General features: G+C 37.9%; 1 protein-coding gene across 3 annotated transcripts in view; it reads right to left on the bottom strand.

Annotated features, from left to right (window-relative positions):
• The window catches only part of LOC150101414 (uncharacterized), a 510,839-nt gene that overhangs the window by 94,607 nt on the left and 400,500 nt on the right, over positions 1-15,732 (bottom strand). For all 3 annotated transcript variants that reach the window (XM_090400454.1, XM_090400453.1, XM_090400455.1), the window contains one exon: positions 1,362-1,404. In XM_090400454.1, the coding sequence (XP_090256580.1) occupies positions 1,362-1,404 (43 nt within the window). The remainder of the gene's footprint in view (positions 1-1,361; positions 1,405-15,732) is intronic.

A 15,732-nucleotide genomic window follows, 5' to 3' on the forward strand; every position in this document is an offset into this window, starting at 1 on the left:
GTTAAAGCATATATATATGGCAGCCAACTAGATTTTAGCTTATAAATGCCTATATTTAATTTTTTATGCTAAATTTTATTATACAAATTTCACCTACTGAAACTAAAATTGAATGATCTAACAAACTCCACAGACAAGTTTCCTTAAATTCTAAATGGCCAGTACAGAATTATTACTCTCGCTTCAAATTATTTTTTGTCAAACTTTTGCTGATAAAAAAGACCCAAATGAAATCAAAACTGAACTACATGAACAGTGGTAGGAACATGGATTGCATTTCCTGAGAGAGTTGTGAATGTGCAGACTATGGATGAGTTTCAGGAGTGGTATGATAGACTTTATGTTGATTAGTGTTGACCTCCCATGATGAGTCTAGTGACTCCATGGAGGTAAAGAAAATAATAATAATAATAGCATAATTATGTACACATGCTCTCCAGAATTTTATTAATTCTATCCAGCCAGAGTGGGGTTATTGTAATATATCATTTTGACATGTTTTTTTTCCCTTCAGTAACCCCTTGCAAATGATCTAACTGAAATAAAATTTGAGATGGTTTAACAAATATTTGTTAGCATTTGAAATATTATTATTATTATTATTGCACCCTCCATGGAGTCAGCAGGTTCATCATGAATAAACGTGGATGGCTCATATCCATGATGTGAATAAAATCTGTTCCACTAGAGTTCTGTAAGAACTTTTGCATGGATTGGTAGACAACCAGATGAATCTAACAGATATTTATGCACTAGGAAGAAGCTTATCAATATAGTTAGTCTATTTTTTTTTCAAAAAAAAATGCTGCATATTTTAATCAGATTAAACTAATCTGATTTATAGCCAGCCTGGCTGGCCGAGTAGTTAGCGTGTTCGCTCTCCAGTCAAGAGGCTGCTGGTTCGAATCCCACCGTGGGCATGGATGTTTGTGATTGTCTGTGGAAATACTAGTGGTGGTGGTGCTAGGGGGTAGATGGCATTGGTATAGTTGCGTTCAGTTGGTGGATTGTGAATGGTGGAAGCAGATGTGTAGAGTAGATGTCCTCCCTCGATGAGTCTTTGGACTCCCTGGAGGTGACAAATAATAACAATAATAATAATAATATGACTACCTTTATCCCCATTATCATTACTTCAATATGACTACCTTAGTTCCCCATTATCATTACTTCAATATGACATACCAGTTTGTGAATGAGCAAATACTAAAAGCCACTGGAGTTCAATTTTATATTAAGTTGCATAACAAATCTAATTAAGAAATAAGACAGAACACAATGTGCTCATTAAATTTAGAGAATTAAGCTAGAAATATAATACAATTATATATGCTAGCTTATCAGAAAAATGTTTTACTTACCGATTTTCTGTCCAGTTGGAAGTTCTTGAAGAACAGAAACTTTCTATTACAAACAAAGCTCATTAATGATGCATGTCTATTTTCAAGAGAATTTTTAGAGTACGATATTTGTAACAGTTTCACTTAATATAATCATTTAAGGAATTTAACATACAAATAGCATACAAAAATACATATAAATGACAGCTAATTAATCAATACACAGGCTGTGCAGAAGGAATGATGTAGTTTGTGGATCTATGGCTTGTTGATGGTAACATTTGTACAATGCTGATGGACTGCACTTAAATGGATTTGGAGTTAGGTGTGTAGAGGAGAGAGAGAGCTTTATTCACTGAGAATGTGGAAGCACAAAGACAGGGAAAACTAAAAAATTAGGGCAGATGCAGATGAGTGTGTGAAGTCACCCATAAGGCAAATGAGTGTGTGAATAAAAAAAAATTGCAGAGTCTAGTCTCTCAGGCAACAATATTGAATGGAGTAGTCAACTCAGGATGTAAAAGGGATTTGGAATCTAAGGGGATGCTACAGTTTCTATGCACGAATGCTAGAAACATCAAGAATAAGAGAGAAGAGTTTCTGGCATTGGTTAGTGCAACTTTGCCAAAAGTTATAGGCATTAGTGACACTTGGCTAACAGCAGATGACATAGTCATAGGGATAGAATGTGATGAATTTAGTATTATTTTCAGGGAAGGTAGAGTCCAGAGGATGTGTATGTGTGTGTGTGTGGGGGGGGGGGGTACTTCTGATGATAGCAGATGAATTTCAGCCAACAACAATAATAGGAGTCAGTGAGGCAGATGGCAGTTCTTTTGAGTCAATATGGTGTGAAATTGATGCCAACAGGACAAAATATAAGATTGGTTGTGTTATGGGCTAGGGGAAGGCCAGGGATGATGTGGAAGCATCATCCCTAGCATTCCCCCATCAGCAGATTAGTACAATAAGTGCAAGTTGAGTAATGATTATGGGAACCAATGGAGAGACATAGATTGGAGGGAAGAAAGATCACACGGCAGGAAGGAAATGGAAAGTATACACTTACTGGGAGATAATTACTTGAAGTAGAATGTTACAGAGGGGACTCAGCAGTTGGAGTTGTTGGATCTTGTTATAGGATCAGAAGACCTATCCATAACTAAACTGGCTACATTACCTCCAATTAGGGAAAAGTGATCATGTTGTCTTGACAAGGAGAGAGCAAATATGGAAATTCCACTTAAGAAGGGGTACATATGGAACTACAAGGCAGAGGATTATGAGATGAAACTTGAAGCAGTACCATGGCATAATGATCTGCAAGGGAAGAATGTTTGCAGTGCATGAGGGATAGTCTACTGGCATCTCGAGAAAGTAATATCACACTGCATACTCAAGGTCAGTAGGGTAAATTGGGTAGGAGTTAGATGATGAATGAGTAGTATCATTAAGCAACAGTTGCAAAAAAAAAAAAAAAAAAAAAATGTTGTGGAGGATATACAAGGAGAAAGGGGATTAGCTAACTTCCAAACAGTACAAAGAACAAGCAAGAAGGTGGGCAGCATGGTAAAGAAGGCAAAATCAGATTATGAAAAGAAATTAGCCAACAAGCAAAAGGAAATCCCAAAGTGTTTTTCTATATATCTGCATCTGTTACCACTCTACTATCTGCACTCATTAAAGTTATTCTTACTTAGTCATTCTTCCTCATACTTGCCACATAATAGAAAAACACTTAAGGGAATGACAAGAGGTGGCAGGGCTGATGTGAGAGCAGAGATTGATGAACAAGAGATACTTAATATATTGCAGAATCTGAATGCAAATACAGCTGTGGAAATGGATGGGATATTGGCTCATGTTTTAAGGGAATGTGCAGAGGAACTGGTATTGCCTTTGACTGGGCTGTTTAATTTAAATCTCAGCTCTGACAAAGTCCCAAGAAAGCAGAAAGAGAACAAAATAATTATTTTTGTAAAGGAGGATCTAAGTCTGTGGCAGCAAATTATAGACCAATTAGTATCTCAGGAGTGATAATAAAAGTAGTGGAAAAGTTAGTCAAAAAGAGAATTCAGGAATAACTGAAGAATATGATACTCTATGACAGGCAGAATGGCTTTCTGAAGGGTCGGTCATACCTTACTAATATTCTAAATTTTAATAACAGAGTGACAGCTGAGTTGGATAAATGGAACGGCTACACTATGATACTGCAAGATTTTGCAAAGACTTCTGACAGGATACAACTTGGAACTCTTATGCAAACTGCAATAAACGTGGTGAAACTGGTGATATGGATAAAAGGATGGTTGATGAACAGATACCAAATAGTGGTATATGGAGGAGCATAATCCAGGAGAAAGCAGGTGACTAGTGGTGAGCTGAATTTGTACAAAAATGATATAGGAAAAAGTTTGAAGGGTGAAATATTCAATTGTGTGCTGATGCTGCAAAATTGGGTGATGCAGAGAGCTTGCAGAATGATTTAAATAGGCTGACAGTATGGCAAAACATAATGGATGTCAATTTGATGTGGAAAAGTGTCAAGGTATGCATTTTGATATACAAAGATTACAAGCTATGTGCCACATCGAAGGAACTGTATTCCAGTAAATTGATGAAGCCAGCGATTTTGGGGGTGGGTGGTAGTAGTAGTAGTAGAAGATAGAGAGTTGAAGTTTAGAGCGCATATTGCTAAAGTCACCATGGTCACTCACAGGGTTACTTGGTTATTGAAGAACATGCTAAAAAGCAGACATAAGGTAGTTATCATTCCTCTTTATAAAGCATCGATATGACCACATCTGGATTACTGTGCTTGGGTCTGGTCACTTGGGTTTCTTGGGAATGAGGAAGTGGTGAAGAGGATCCAGAGGTGAGTAACTAAGATGATGAGTGGTCTGTGGAATGCTTCCTATGAGGATAGATATGATAGCAACATTTATGTTACTTAAAGGATTTTATAGGATTGATGTAGAGGAAATGTCTAGAGTTAGACAGAAAAAGAGTGCATCTCTGAACGTTGTGAAAACATATGGTTAGCCAGAGCGTGAGGTCTAGGTTTTTCACTTAGAGAGTGGAGAATAAATAGAATGGGTTCCCTGAGTCAGTTGTGAGTGCTTTGTCTGTTAATGGTTTAAGGAGAGGTATGATAGATACTATGTTATTAGTTTGGATCTCCCACGATGAGTCTTAGGACTCCATGGATGCACCCATGCAATAGCAATAATAATAATAAATAATAATGTATACTGCATACGTTAGACTCTCACTATAACAAATCCCATGTGTTATGAGAAAGTGTAAACAGGCAGTACCTTTTAACCAGGTTGTTTACTTTAAGTCTCAGCTTTGGTAAGATACTAAGGGAGTGGAAAGAGGACAAAACAGATGTAGCAAATTACAAAGAAATCAGAATATTATTACAAAGCTAAAATATATATATATATATATATTTATAAAATTAAAATTTAACTGACTAGAATCCGAGAAAGTATAACAAAAAAACTTTAATAAATCATGACTAGTTTCATCGGTGTTTCGACTTCTTCAGGTGAGTAAGTAATAACATAAGACTTATAAAAATAACAAGGTAAAAAACATGGACTTTCCAGCTTAATAAAAAGAAGCAGAATAGTAACAGTCGTATTTGAATAGGTGACTGCATGCTACTGTTGGCACGAGTTGAATGTGTGTGACAGCTAATTTTAGAGCGCTATGGGATTACTGCGCTATGGGAATCAGGCAAATTGTAGCTTAGATTGTTGTTCAAGTGTGAAGGGTCCAGAGCTATTTCTTTGGATTCTATAATTTGTCTTTCAAATTCATCCTTGCATATATATAAATTGGTTGTGCGGTCCCAATCAACTTGGTGTGGCCGTTCTTCGAGGTTAGAGTTTGCGGAGAAGAGAACATGACTGGAAGGGGCACTCGCTCGTGTTCCACTGTAGGAGATGTCACGTCTATGTTCCTCGAGATGAAGTGAAATAGATTTATCTGTCTGGCCAAATAAGGTCGACCAGTCACACATAACTTTATAAACACCAGGAAAATACAGTTGGTTGTGTTTTGGTTTTGGTTGACTCAGAAAAGAACGAAGTTTTGGCAGAGTAGTATAGTCGGTCTTTATGTTGAATTTCTTCATAATCCTAGATAGTTTTGCGGTAAGAGAGCTGATAAATGGTAACTGTATATGAGTGATAGGGTTGGAATCATCTTCTTGTCGAGGTTGTTGGCATGGTCTCAAACGTTTAGTGATGGTATGAGATGAATATCCATTATTTAAGAAGGTGTTTTTCAGGAAGTTAAGCTCTGTTTGAAGGTCTTCTTCTGTGGAAGTGAGACATCCTGCTCGATGGGCAAGGGTGGAGATGATGCTCAGTTTCTGAGGAGGGAAGTGTTGAGAAGAGGCATGCAAATATCTATCAGTATAAGTGGTTTTTCAATAAATTGAAAATTTAAGACAGTCAGGTAATCTACTGATCTTTAGATCCAAGAAGGGGAGAACGCCGTTAATCTCTAGTTCTGATGTGAATTTAATGTTCTGATGTTGATTATTTAAATAGTTTAGGAAATTTTGAAGTTCCTCTAAACCATGTTTCCAGATAAGGAAGACATCATCTATGTAGTGTAACCACAGTTTAGGTTTTAAAGTAGCTATAGAAATAGCTCTCTCTTCAAAATCTTCTAAAAAAATGTTAGCTAGGACTGGGGATAGAGGGCTGCCCATAGCTAACCCACTTGTTTGTTTATATATTTTATCTTCATAGCAGAAATAGCCGGAATTGATGCAGTGAGTTAGAAGAGCAAATATTTTCTTAGAAACCTTGTCCTTAAGAAGAGTCAGAACTTCATCTGTACGTACATTCGTAAAAAGAGACACGATGTCAAAACTCACCATTCTGTCAGAGTCTATGAGATTTAAATTTTTTATTTTTGAGATGAAATCTTCAGAGTTTTTGATGAAGGAGGAGGAATTACCGACTAGATTTTTTAAAGAAGCTGCAAGATATTTAGACAGATTGTATGTAGGTGAGTCAATACCTTCCACAATAGGTCTTAAAGGAGTGTCAGCCTTGTGGATCTTAGGCAGGCCATACAAATGAGGAATGAGGGGATGGAGAGAGCAGAGAGATAGTCTTGTGTGTCTGGGAAGTTCAGAAGTAGATTTCAGAAGATTGTTTGTACAGTTATGAAGTTCTCTTGTGGGATCACTTTCTAGAATAGAATAGGTATCAGAACTTAATAAGTTGTTAATCTTTGAACAATAGTCAGATTTGTCTAAGATTACAGTTGCATTCCCTTTATCAACAGGTAAGATAATAATGTCATTGTTGTTACGAAGCTGGTGGATTGCTTTTCTTTCTGTCAGAGATAAATTATCTGTAGGACGACGACTGCTGTTTATAGTAAAGATGGCATCGATCCTAAGTAGATTCGCAATTTGTTTTGGTAACTGTGCAGCTGCCTTTTCAACTTTTGTAAGAAAGAGTTCTTTAGGAATGGAGGTCGGAGAAGGAACGAAGTTAAGACCTTTTGAGAGCACACTAAGTTCTGCAGGAGAAAGTGTGTGTGAGGATTTGTTAATCACATTTTTTAAATTTTGTGAATTGATATGGGATTGGAGAGTTTGCTCCTGTTTAAGTTGGGTTGGTTGAATTTTCTGATAAGAATTAATTTGTTGGAGTGTTGCGATCTAGAAGCACGGAGAGAGCTCATGTTTTTAATATCAGTCCAGGACCTGTTATCTAAAGATGAACTTAAGTTATTTTCAAAAGAATCTCTTTTACAGAACAAAGAAGCTAACGTGGACTTGGTATCTGCGATTCTTTCATTTAATAAATCAAGTTTAGCCTTGCAGTAGATATTATAAGCACGTTTAGTGCAAATCGATTCTTTGAACTCTAAAAACTTTGGGATGACAGAGTGAAATTTGCATTTTTTCAGAAAAACTAACCTGTTAATGAAAAGTCCAATTTTTACCAGAGTTTTTTCACAATCCTTGATATGATGTACATTAACCTTGTCAGAAGGTAGATATATATTGTTGTAATTAGGATTGACTCGAGATGTATACATTTATAAAATTAAAATTTAACTGACTAGAACCCGAGAAAGTATAACAAAAAACTTTAATAAATCATGACTAGTTTCATCGGTGTTCCGACTTCTTCAGGTGAGTAAGAAATAACATAAGACTTATAAAAATAACAAGTTAAAAAATCAATTATCAATTATCAATCTGCATACAAATATATATATATATATATATATATACAGGGTGTTCGGGATAAATTTGACATATTTATAATTAATTATATTTTTCCGTAAGTTACATGTATTAACACACACTTCTCTTCATTTAAAAGTTTGGACCCTTCTTCATTCATATACAAGATGTCAGAAAGGATGGATAGCTGGAACCCACCTGAATCATGGAAGAGAATAACTTGTATCATGATGATTCGTGCCTGCCATCAAAATAAGGATATTACGACTGCTGCCCAATGCTCCCTGAATACAGTAAAAACAATCAGGCATGAACTAGAGACTTGCAATGGTGACTACGAGGATGTAGCAAGAAGAAAGATCCCTAGCAGACGATCTGATTGCGTTCATACAGCAGAATTCCTCGCAAATCTGCAGGAACAGGTGTTGAAGAACCCTGGCATTGGAATTCGGGCTTTGTTCGTGGAGTTGCTAACTGTAGTCAAGCCCTGGATAACAAGGGTAGCCAATGGTAGGCCGTATGTATGGCAGCAGGATTCGGCCCCTTGCCACACCTCTGGGAAAAGTCAAAAATGGTTGTCTGAAAATTTCTACGACTTCACCAGTCCAAATGTTTGGCCTCCAAACTCCCCAGACCTTAACCCCATGGATTATTTTGTATGGGGCGCAGTTGAAAAAGACACCAATCGCACTTCCAGTAATACAAAAGCCCAGTTAATGGATAAAATTAAAACAGTTTTTGCGGCCCTTCCCAGGGAGACTGAAGCATCAGCTTGTTCGAGGTTCCGAAGCAGAATTGAAGCTGTGATCGATGCTAATGGTGGTTATTTTGAGTAAATCTTGTTGATAGTATTGTAATTAACTCTGCCTGTAATGTTTTTTTGTCAATTCATTAAATTTAATAGATACAAAGAAGATTTTCTTTTTCCTTACGAAACTGTCAAATTTATCCCGAACACCCTGTATATATAATAGCTGGGTGGTTGATGGAGAGTTATCAAAGAGTAGTTTATTCAGGAGTAGAGTCCAAAAGACGGCCTGTGACTAGTGGTGTGCCACAGGGTTCTGTTCTTGGACCACTGCTGTTTAATCTGTTCATTAACGATATAGGGAACGGTCTAAGTGGGACAGTTCATCTCTTCGCTGATGATGCAAAGTTGGGTAGGGCGATAGTGAATGCAGAAGATGTCAAAGTCTTGCAAGATGACTTAGATAGATTGGAGTTCTGGACTAAGGAGAATGGATGTCAATTTAATGTGACAAAATGCAAGGTTATGCATTTCGGAGTGAAAAGATTAGTAGCAGTATACCACATTGGTGGAACTGTACTCCAAGAGATTGATGAGGCCAGGGACTTGGGAGTGTTGGTGGATAGGGAGATGAAGTTTAGGGGGCACATTGCGAAAGTAGCTAAATCAGCTCATCAACTCACTTGGTTGTTGAAAAATACCTTGACGAGCAGAGACAAGCAAGTTATTGTACCTCTGTACCGAGCCCTGATAAGACCTCATCTCGACTGCTGTGCCCAGATTTGGTCACCTCGGTTCCTTCTTGATGGGGAGGAGGTGGAGAGGATCCAGAGGCGAGTGACTAAGATGATAGCAGGTCTATGGAATGAACCATATGAGAACAGGTTGAAGATTTGTGGGTTGCAGAAACTAGTTGATAGGCGGAAAAGGGGAGATATGATTGAGACATTTAAATTGCTAAACGGATTCTATAGGATTAATTCAGAGGATATTTTTGAGATCAGGACTGGTGGTGGGAGAACTAGGGGACACCCATGGAAGCTGGGCAAGAGCGTGGTTAGCAGGGGTGTTAGAGCTGGGTTCTTTACTTTTAGAGTGGTAAATGAGTGGAATAAGCTGCCAGAGTCTGTTGTGGGTGCTATGACAGTGAGCGAGTTCAAGGCAAGGTATGATAGATACTGTGAGAATGTTGAACAGTTGTGTGAACATGATGTTTAGGGTCTCCCTCGATGAGTCTAAGGACTCCCTGGAGTAGCCCGTAGTAATAATAATAATAATAATATATATATTTGTATGCAGATTGACTCGGTTTATGAACATGTTCAATAATTTTAATGACTTAAAACACTGAGATAATTAAGAATAAAAGTTTAATAAGGACACAACTAGTTTCGTTGGTAAGCCAACTTCATAGTGCCAAAGTACAAAGGCATATACAAAAAAAAACCGACAGAAACATTACACACAACAACAGAGTTTTCAAAAACTGTAGTTAATTTGAATTGGAGTCCGTGCTTCAATTCTAGCTACATTTATATGGGTGCGAGTGATCTCGCGAGAACGCCAGTACTGAATAGCAAAGCTATGTTAGTCTGGTAACTTGTAGCTAAGGTTGCTATTCACATGGCTAGAATCAAGGGTGATTTCTTTTAACTCCAGGATATGTCTTTCAAGTTCATCATAACATTTGTGAATATTAGAAGTTAGATTCCAGACTATTTGGTGTTGTCGGCCTTCATTAGAGTTTACAGAGAACAAGACATGGCTGGCAAGGGTGCAGGCTCGGATTCTATTATAAGAGATGTCTTTTTTGTGCTCTTCAAGATGGAGAACGATTGATTTATCAGTTTGTCCATAATAAGGTTCACTACAACTACAAATAATTCTGTATACTCCTGGGAACTGAAGATGGTGATGTTTTTCTTTAGGCTGACTAAGGATAGAATGGAGTTTTGGTAAAGTAGAGATGATGTTGAACTTTTTAAAAATTCTTGCTAGTTTGGGGGAGAGGGAACTGATGTAAGCTCTGGGGGTAGTAGAATCTTCATTGGTTTGTTGACGATGGTGAAATAGAAGTTTCTCAATGCTTTTTGGATAGAAACCATTATTGATAAAGGTCCTTTTGAGGAAATTAAGCTCATTTTGAGACTGATAATAAGGATCTGGCCTGATGCACAAGAGTAGATATGATACCATATTTCTGTGGAGGATAGTGGTGAGAGGACGAGTGAAGACATCTATCTGTATGTGTCGGTTTCCTGAAGATTGAAATTTTAATATTATCAGTACTCCTGGTTAGCTTTATGTCTAAATAAGAAAGACAATTGTTAACTTCTTGCTCAGAGGTGAATGACTCAGACTCGCATAGCTCTGCTATTCAGTACTGGTGTTCTTGTGAGATTACTCACATCATATAAATGTAGCTAGAACTGAAGCACGGACTCCCTTTCAAACTTAACTACAGTTTTTGAAAGCTCTGTTGTTGTAAGTGTATAATGTTTCTGTCGGTCTTTTCATATATACCTTTATGCTTTGACACTTGATGAAGTTGGCTTACCAACGAAACTAGTTGTGTCCTTATTAAACTTATTCTTAATTATCTCGGTGTTTTAAGTCATTAAAATTATTGAACATATATATATATATATATATATATATATATATATAGACACTTTGGAAGTTTCAAAATTTTGACCAGAGTCCTTATGAGAATAATCCTCTGCATTGGAGTTGCCTTAGCTTGCACTACTTAAAAGATATAAGTGCTGCCAAGCATCCATATATTTGCCTTTTATTAGTGCATTTTGATACAGGTTTCAGCAACTTGCCAGTTGTTTCAAACTGGCTGGTTCTCTACAGAGACCATGCAGACTTCTTAAGAGAACAAAAAACTCCCATTCCTCACAACCTGATGTCAGAAACATGTTTATAACAAGTTTTATTTCATTTTATGTTTTTAAACTAAGATCTAACTTGGACATTTTATAATTACTTGATCTTCTTCTTTTTATCATATAATATCTTATTTGGTGTGCAAGCAAGTCTTCTTAAATTTGGACCTCACGTGGACATTTTATCATTATTTTATCTTTTTTTTTTCCCAGAAGAATTTTACTTTATTACACAATAAAGTCTTTTGAAACTTAACTTTACATGGACAGTTTATAGTTATTTTATCTTCTTTATCATATTTTATGTGCAAGAAATTCATTTTAAACATTGACCTTTACACTAATGTCCTAGTAAACTTGTAGCTATCTGTTCTGTTGCCTATTGCCATGTATTATGAGAAAGTGTAAACAGACAATACCTTCTAACCAGTTGTTTACTTGAATTTTTCCAAATCTTTGTATGGCCTGTATCCAAAGGTAAATAAGGTTAGTAAGGAGATTGGCTGTAGAACAAGAGTGGCAGAATGTATATAAGTCATCACTAATTAACTGATGACTCTTAAGGTGAAGAAGCTAGTTGTTCATAACCTTCTCCATCACTTTCAAGTATTCATATGAGAATGACAGGTCCATAGTTAGAAAGTTGACTTTCATTCTTCCTCTTTAGAAATAGGCTGGATATGTTTTTTCCATGCTGTTGGGGAGATGCTAGATGAGTATGACAGCTCTGACAGGTATTTATTTTTATTTTTATGTGACTCCCATCCATGAATGTTTTTTGGAAACTTATAATACATTCATATAATGGATGGGCTAAAGATATTCTTTTCCTATTTTTTATTAATTTTCTTTATTTTATTTTATTTTTTTTCATTATTGTTTACACAGTCTGGAAGACTACAACAGAGGCCAAGCATGAAACTTTTCCAGCCACTTCAGGCCTCTAATAAGCAAGCCAATGATATTCATCTCCCACTTTAAAACAATCACAAGCATCCATGCCCACAGCAAATTTGAACCTGCAGTCTACTGGTTGGCGAGCAGACATACTAATTACTTAACCAACCAGACTGGTAGCCTTTTACACTCATTCGCCACTTTGCAATCAAATAATCCAGTCCTGATGACCACACACTTACTCAATTTTCAGGAATGGCATAGAATGGGTGTTAATTCTGGAGCACAACTGGATGGATATCATCTAGATCAGGAGACTTATTAGTATCGAGACTGCTGGATTTTCTTATGCTCTTCTCGTGAAATATCAGAGAAGGCATGCTGCGGAAAGTTCATGGTATAGGAAAAGGTAGTTTGCTTTGATTGTCTATATGAGAGTTGGAGGGGCAGGAAAGACAGATGCCAAGAGGTCTCTGGTCTGCCTTATCTTTGGGTGATATCACCATGGTTCTATCAGGATGTGAGACAGGTGAAAACAATGAAAGAGCAGAAGTCATGTCCAACAGCTTTAGCAAGGGACCAGAAAGCTCAAATGCCAGGTGAACAAGAGGCAAGCTTATTGAATTTGGCACTTATAAAGTCTGCTATGGATTTGTTGATTTTCTTACACTTGTTTTAGGCAGTAGTATAAGTGAGAAGATGGGGAGTTTTATACTTGAACCATTAAATATATGGTGAAGTTTTATCTTGGACTGCAAAGACACATTATTTAGAGAACCAGGACCTAGATAGAGATTGGGGGGGGGGGGGGTTGTAGAGGACTAGGGAATGAAGGCTCTCATTCCAGGTAAGGATTGTTTGTTATTTGGTCAAAGCAGATGTTGGGATCATCATTTCTTAAATAGGCCATGAAAATGTGCAGAAATCCAGAGGACATCCTAATCAGCACTATTGTAGTACCTCATGGTATGAACATGAGACTGGCTGGTAGGAGATCAATCTGTAGAAAAGGGAACATAGATAAGGTTGTGGCCACAGTTTAATGATTATGTAGTCTTCTGGATGAAAGGTTAACAATTTGGGTTAGATCATATTGTTAACCAGATAGCAAATTATTCTACAAACTTCTGGCTTCATCTGCAAAGTTAGAAAAGGGAAGCCTGTTTGTAGTATGAATATTAAAGTCTTCTAGAAAGATAACCTGAGTTTCAGTAGACTATATGAAATCAACTTACTGAATGGATGTCTGAATTATGGAGTGGTAAAAGAAACAAAATAAAGACAAAAAATGAGGAAATCTTGAGGCAGAACTAACTGTATAGCGGGATTCCAGGTTTAATAATCTTTGGAAAAGAATATGAAATCTTTCATATTCCTTCTTTCATAAAGAAACCGTCTTTATGAAATCTTAGTTCTGAAATAAATTAAAGATGCCAAGAAATTATATTCTTGGTTTAATCCTTTATCCAAATGTAAGCAAAGTTTACACGTGACGTAATTTCCTTCCTTTCTATTTTATGCTTATGCATAGACCAACAGCCACTGGGGGAGTGCAAGTTAGCCCATCTCAGTGCCGGTCCCAAGCCCAGATAAATGGGGAGGGTTGACATCTGGCCATAAAAAACATGCCAAAACCAGGGATGAAATATCAAATAACAGAGAAAGGACAACGGCTAGGGCGTCCCCCATAAGCGACGCGCAGTTCTGTCGCCTGAGGACTGTGAGAAGTTGGCTTGGGCTACCGAACCAAGGACGGGTTCGGCTAAAGAAGCGAGTCCAACAGAAAGAGAGAGTGTGTAAAGTAAGAATCGGGTCGCTGAATGTGGGTACAATAAATGAGAAGAGTAGGGAGATAGCGGACATGATGAGAAGAAGGAAGTTGAAGATCTTGTGCGTGCAGGAGACAAGGTGGAAGGGCAATAAAGCAAAGGAGCTGGCGGAAGGATATAAACTGTTTTACAGCGGGGTGAATGAGAATGGAAGAAACGGAGTTGGAATCATCATCGACAAGGAGGTGAAGGGTGGAGTCTGCGAGGTGTACCGGAAGAACGATCGGATTATGAGTGTTAAACTTGAGATTGGAGGAAGCGTGGCTGTGATAGTGTGTGGATATGCTCCACAAGTAGGTTGTGATGAGGAGAAGAAAGAGGCATTCTGGAGAGAACTAGACCAGGTAGTAATGGGAATCCCTGATGATGGTGAGAGAGTAATCATCGGAGCAGACCTGAATGGGTATGTAGGAAGGCGACGAAGTGGTGAAGAAAGGGTGCACGGGGGTTGGAGTAGTGGTGAAAGAAATGAAGCAGGTAAAAGAATTGTAGAGCATGCTGTGGCCTTCGACCTAGCTATAGCTAACATGTGGTTCAAGAAGAGAGTTGGACACCTGATAACTTATAAGAGCATGGATAGGATGAGTTAGATTGATTATATTATGTGCAGAAGGAAACATCTGAAGGAGGTGAAAAACTGTAAAGTGATTAATGGAGAAAGTGTAGCGACACAGCACAGGTTGGTTGTGGTAGACTGTGATATAAAAGGGGAAAGAAGAATAGACGGAAGTGGCGGAAAGATAGGAAAATAAAGTGGTGGAAATTGGAAGAGGAAGATCCAAGGAATGAGTTTAAAGAAAAGGTATTGGAAGGAATGAAGTTATCAGAGGATGTGGAAGAATGGTGGGACATAAATAGTCAGAATATCAGAAAAATTGGAGAAGAGGTGCTCGGTATAACATAAGGAAAGAGGCTGCGTGAGGATAAGGAGGCATGGTGGTGGAATGAGGAGGTACAGTTGGAGATCAGGGAAAAGAAAGAGGCAAAGAAAAAATGAGCCATGACTGGAACCAGAGCCGACAAGGAGGTATATAGATTAATGAAGAAAAGTGCAAAGAAAGCTGTGGCAAGGGCGAAGGCGAGGGCAGCTGAAGAGGTTTATGAAGTATTGGAGAGAAACGGTGGTGAAGCTAAGTTGGTGAGAATAGCAAAAGCTAGAGATAAGGCCTTGAAAGACATAACATCAATTAAGCAAATAAAGGATGCCACAGGAGTAGTACTACAAGAGGAGGACAAAATCCTCGGAAGATGGGAAGAATAATTTTGTAATCTACTAAATGAGGAGAATCCAAGAGAGAGAGAGGTGTGAGGATGGAGTGGCAAATGAATGATCGGCACAGGACATAAGCAGAGAGGAAGTGTATTGGGCACTGAGAAAAACGAAGAATAGAAAGGCTATGGGGGGGTGAGCGGACCAGATACCTGGAGAAGTGTGGAGAAGCTTGGGGATCTGATGGGATCTGATGAGGAAAATAGCCCATCAGGAAAAGATACCTGAGGAATGGAGGAAAAGCATTCTCGTCCCAATCTACAAGGGAAAAGGAGATGTTCAAGATTGTAGCAACTATAGAGGGATCAAGCTGATGTCACACACATTGAAGATATGGGAAAGAGTAATTGAAGAAATGATATGGCAGTAAACAAAAATTGGTGAGGAGCAGTTTGGATTTATGCCGGGAAGAGGGACAATGGATGCAATATTTGCACTAAGGCGATTGATGGAGAAATATAGCGAGATGCAGGCGGAGTTACATATGGTGTAGCTCCGCCTGCATCGCCTGGAAAAGGCATACGA

Source organism: Typopeltis vanoorti, chromosome 11, assembly GCF_054136105.1.
Source record: "Typopeltis vanoorti isolate ZY-2024b chromosome 11, IOZ_Tvanoo_1.0, whole genome shotgun sequence".
NCBI lineage: Eukaryota > Metazoa > Arthropoda > Arachnida > Uropygi > Thelyphonidae > Typopeltis > Typopeltis vanoorti.